Raw genomic sequence first — 5,582 nt, 5'->3', positions numbered from 1 at the left:
CTGAAATGACGAGCTGCTCATGTCAATTCCCCATCAGCACCGCAGCAGCGCAACAATGTCAAAAGCCCTGCCCAATCAGCAAGGAGCAAAATGTGCAATCTTATATCTTAATTCAACCAAGAAATGTGTAAAGGGGAATCACTAAGCTATCGTAGCAACGGAGAAATTTGATCTTTTTGTGCCAACGTAAAATTGCAGCATAAGTGCAAAACGAAATGACTCCAGCAACCTATTTATGAGCTCCCAATTTATGTCCTTTGGCATGGTGAGAGCTAGGCATATGGAGATCAAACTCTCTAACACTACAGAAATTTACTTCTACAAAGCCTAATCCACCAGAAGAAGTGTTAAATCTAAGGCCTGTAGTCTAGACATCATTAATGCAACCAAGAGGCTCAACTGCCAGTCTTGCCACTAGGACCACGACGGCCGCATAGGTATACTACAAGCCACAAACCTAGGAAAGTAAAAACTCAAAAGAAGACCCCAAAGGTTTCAATGTATCATGCAACGGAAGGCCCAGGGAGAACCTAGAATGCTACAGGACTTTTGAGCACAAACAAACAAAGAAGGGAGGAAAATCAAAGACACTCTTAATCTGTCAGAGGTTCCGATCTATGTTTATGCTAGGATAGAGTTCAAACTAATGACTCAAGACGGCCAAATCACCCCAATTTCCAGTCAGCTGCTCCAACTATGATGGAACAAGTTTCAGTTATAAGCGTGTACGGATTTGTCTATTGCCCTTGGTTCATTAGTTTAGGGAGGATTGACCGCATCCTACTCATATGTACAGTATCGCCTTCCAGCGTTTTTCCCTTTTGAGGATCTACAAGTTATTATTGATGATCAAAGACAAGAATAAAATAAAATAAAATAAAATGCCACATTAAACTCCTCGTCCTGATGTATATACAATAGCATTGAGTGGTCCAAGAAGAGTAGAAAACAGAACCGAAGCGTTTGCTCTCTCAGAAAAGGCGAGCTGAAAACTCCTCCTAATATCACAGTTTTAACCTAATCAACATAGAATATACTACAAGGCACCCAGTGCAACAGATAGAAGTAAAGGAACTTCAATGTCAATAATTACACAAATCTTTAAGTTTACATTCCATTACCACAGACCAGCAAGAGTAAGTCAGATCTCATATAAAGAGTTACCGTTTGCAACCTTGCTGGACAAGCCCACAATTTGGTCACAAGCAAAGAAAGTTGTGCAAATTGCAACAAAGATCCACTTTGCAGATTACGGCATACGCCTACGTTTTTTGGCAAGATTCTCAAAGACCTGGTGAACATCATCAGCTGTGATCGGTTTTGATGCGTCAAAAGACTCCTGACAAAGGAAATGTCGACAAAATTTTCTCAGACAGTTAGTTGCAAGGTAATGACTGGACACTGATATTAAGTACTAATATACTTTAGGAACATACCAGGAAAGAATGAATCTCATTTTTCATGTCGGCAATGCCACTCAAAATCTCCATTTTCTCAACATGGCCAAGCTTACTGAGGAAACTCAATTCCTGACCCTGTTGTTGCTGCAGCTTTTCGTCCCTCTTCTGCTTTCCTATTTTCTCATATTCAGCGATTGAATCCTCTCTGTCAAGCAAGAAGCTAATTCTTTTCTGAGAGTAGAATTCTAAACAATTTTCACATCTGCAGAGAACTTCTCTCCAGTTTTTACAAAATAACATTGCTTTGCTTTTCTCCGGTTTTGGTGCTGCTTCAAGCAGATTTGTCCCAATAATACATGTCTTACTTGGGCCTGCAGTTTGACTGCGTTCCAGCACAACTGCAGTGTTGGCTTTAATTTGTCCTATGAGAATACCCTTCCCAACAGAGACAGCTCCAGAAGTGGAATCTCCAGTAGAAGTGTCAGCTGAACAATCTCCATGTTGCTTCTCTGATGATGCAAAAGATGAAGGAGCATTTTCAATGACTTCTTTATCCTTGGCAGAATTTGCTACATGCGGTTGCCTGACTGTGACCCTAATAGTTTGAGGATAAAGAGTCAGAAAGAAGCAAATGTTCGAGCAAGCCTGACATATTAGGTCCTCATACAAAGGCTCCCCCTCTTCATCCCTTGGTATCTGCATGTGAAACATTCAAAGATAAGCTATTAATGGTAGCAGATAGTTGTTTTTTATTTTAAAAAAATGTAAAGTAGTAAAATTATTTTACATATTTGTTTGATAACCAAAATAGCTAGTAGTTTTCTTGTCATTGACCACAAAACAAATAAACATTACATAAGCTTTGCCTTGCAAAGCAGCAAGGCAAAAAGCTATCTGGCTTCTCAATATGGTCAATTAACTAGTCGATGATGGAACATTCTATGCATGAGAAAAGTATAACTGTATGATTTGAGCCAAAAAAAAATATTCTTAAATCACACTTGGACCAAATCCTACAAACTACTATGTCCAGGTACTGTCACACTGGAGAATAGAGTCAACCAGGTTAGAGCATTTGTATAACTTGATGAATGTCAATCCTTCAAATTTGATACAGATTCCAAAGTGCTACTCTTATTAGGTCAATTTCTGACATGAATTAACTGCAACATTTCAAAATGTACAACTAAATTCAATTGTTCTTCCTACATGTTAAAATTCAGCACGATGGAGAAAGAATGTCACAAGAAACTAATAAAGAGGAAATAAAGAGAGAAAGAAACGGGTAAAATGGTAGCAGAGTGATATTTGAAAATACAACTGCACACCTCATCAGAAGGTTCAAGACCAAGATGCTCCTCATGAAACCAGTCCTCACATATGCAGCACTGAATCATCTCTACCTGTTCTTCAGCATCTGGATCAGGGTAGGGGCGATTGCACGTGCAATATAAACCTTTGAAATTATGATTGTAAGAATTCTCCAAATTCTCCACATCTTTGTTGGGAAATAGCTTACAATAGGCCTCTCCAAATTTTGAATTTCCACAGTCACACCTAAAATTCCGCTTGGTCCAAAGTTCCGCAATCTTGTCCAAGCAACACAAACATCACAGTTAAATACGAGAAAGCAATCATACAACTCGGTTGATTATTACAGTAGCCACAAACAAAACACAAGGCAAAGAATATCCCTTCGTTTTAGATATACAAATCTAACGAAAAAGTAGGCGATACTTGGATAACTTTTTAGAACTAAACCTAAGCAAGGGAGAAGGAAAGGCAACAAAAAGTGTAAACACTAGAATAAGGGCCATTTTTTTTCCATTTTGCTCCAGTCAAGGCCATCTCTTCGCTAAGTCATGCATAGTATGCTATAAAATTTCTCTCACCAACAACTGCCTACCAAGTAAGCTATTTTCGGCTAGCATCTTCCTCTACCTTGCTACAAATATTAATCTAGAGTTAGACGGACAAAATTCTAGTTAGGCAGCTTAGCAAAGCATGAAAATAGCTATTAAATCCATTACCAAAACTGTTAACATGTTCACCCTTCAGGCTACATCAGTCAGAAATAACACTCATCAAAACATTTCCTAGGAGATTTTTCAAACATGATTATGAAATTTCAATAGATAAAGTTAATAGTAACTTAAATTGCACGAGACAGCATCAATTCCCTGGGTAATACCTCCCCCGCTGCTCCCAAAACAACATAGAAAACAGCTGCCCTCTTCCTCTGTATTGATACTAAAATGTAGAGAATCATATACTACAGGAGTAGCTAATCAATCATTGGTAACAAAACTGACATGAGACATTTAGCTCCTGAGGTATCAGCCTCTTCCCCCCCCCCCCCCCCCCAAAAAATAACAAAAAAAGGCAAAAAAAAGTAGCTTTAAGTAATTAAATGTAGCAATACCTCATGGCCATCATGGCAGGACAAACTACAGGCTGTGCAAACCCCAGCATTCCCATCTGGTGTGCATGTCAAGCAAGAGAATATGGCCTGCCTCTTCAGATAACCTTTGTTGTATGTGCATTCTTTCCCCTCATCACCACCCAGGACCAAATCTGCTTCCTTTTACAACAGTTAATCCATAAAGCTAAGATGGGTTAACGGTAATCATCAATATCAGTATGAAAACTTAGACTACAATTATGAGCAATATAAGCTGTAAAAGCACATTACATGCACAGTAATATGGCAACCTAGATTTGAACGTGCTCATTTTGGGTTTAAAACTCAAGGGAGATTGCGACTGTATCTCATACTATCCTATGAGTTCCAATTGTCAGACAAAGGTAATATGTACACTATATAAGTACAGCAACAAAGGTTAGACATGGAATGGCTCATAAATATTTATCTTAGGTTAACACTTTTAAGCTACTATAATTCAGCCTAACCTCCGAGACTCTTTTTCCTTTCAGTAAATGACCTTCTAACGCAGACATCAACTGAAGATAATACCAAGACGATAAAATGCTCCATCATACTGAATTGCTTGCGCACGTATTTCACTTGCTAGCAAGCTTAGCATCTTGTTTCCTGATCTGAAAACTAGATGCCACTCCTCTCCCTTTCTCTCACGTCTAAAATGTGTGGGAAAAAAAGTTAAAAATGTAAAAACTTAATTTTGTATAGGGCAAGTTTTAACTTGACTTAACATCCCTTACAAAGAAAAAAGTTTGCCTCTAACCCGACCAGTTATATACTAGGATACTATTGGAGTTAATTTTCTACTTCATCTAAGAATAAATTGATTTATCATGATCAATACTACAAGAACCCTAATTCATGGTACAAATTCGCGGTAACCCCATCCATAACAAAGGAAGTGCTTGACATGAAGCATAATCATTGGAAAATCAACAAGCTCTAAGCTCAAAAAAAAAAGAAAATAAAAAGAGAAAGTTCGTAACTTCTATTGAAAAAATGCCGAATTTAACAACTATAGTTAACAAACGAAAATAATGAATAAAAATTCAAAATTTTCGAAAGAAGCTTACTAGCTCCTGTTCCTCGACGCCCTCGAGGTACTCGCCGATTGAAATCGTTGGCTCAACTTCATCTTCGAACCCGTCAGCCATTATTCACGAGCCTCGAGAAAAAAAATTGAAAAAGATTTTAAATAAAAAGAGCTGAAGAAACCCTAGATTATTCTCAAAAGCAAAAATTAAATCACATGGCTGAAATCGAAGGGGTAATCAATTTGACTGTCATTTACTGCCTTGAAGAAGATTTTAGAGAGTGAAGGTTGGAAAGAGAGGAAGTTATGGGAGGTGCTGAGGAGAGTGAGTTAGGGTTGTATATATTGCTGAAGCATTGGGCTGTATGGACATTTTCCCGCCAATTTGAGGCCCCAAAGTTTTGAGGGTCTTGATTCTTTATTCACTTCTATATTTTGCATTTGAATGGTGATTTCACATGGTCATATGCATTGTCCAAATTTTTTAGTAACTGAATGTGTTACTTAAAATTCAGAATTTTTGCATTTGAAAAATAACAATATCATATCATTTTCTTTGTTTTTTCTCACCCCCAAATCATCGAAATTGAGAAGATTGGCATTTGGGACTTGGAATGTCATGTGTTCTAGAAAATTTTGACCTCTTTTCAGGGATTACTGGTTGAAATTTCTTGTGATTCGTACTTTTTTCTATTGTTTCTGTGATAAT

At 37.7% G+C, this 5,582-nt stretch overlaps 1 protein-coding gene across 1 annotated transcript; it reads right to left on the bottom strand.

Annotated features, from left to right (window-relative positions):
* Window positions 1-867: 867 nt before the first annotated feature.
* On the bottom strand, window positions 868-5,226 carry LOC113781433 (putative E3 ubiquitin-protein ligase UBR7). Its single transcript, XM_027327369.1, has 5 exons — window positions 4,914-5,226; window positions 3,823-3,981; window positions 2,729-2,989; window positions 1,437-2,096; window positions 868-1,339 (listed from the first exon to the last, which is right to left on the bottom strand). The coding sequence occupies exons 1-5, from the start codon at window positions 4,992-4,994 to the stop codon at window positions 1,250-1,252; spliced, it is 1,251 nt and encodes a 416-aa protein (XP_027183170.1). The 5' UTR covers window positions 4,995-5,226; the 3' UTR covers window positions 868-1,249.
* Between the last annotated feature and the right edge of the window lie 356 nt (window positions 5,227-5,582).

This window comes from Coffea eugenioides, chromosome 8, assembly GCF_003713205.1.
Source record: "Coffea eugenioides isolate CCC68of chromosome 8, Ceug_1.0, whole genome shotgun sequence".
In the NCBI taxonomy this organism is placed as follows: domain Eukaryota; kingdom Viridiplantae; phylum Streptophyta; class Magnoliopsida; order Gentianales; family Rubiaceae; genus Coffea; species Coffea eugenioides.
This window is presented reverse-complemented; position numbering and strand designations above follow the sequence as displayed.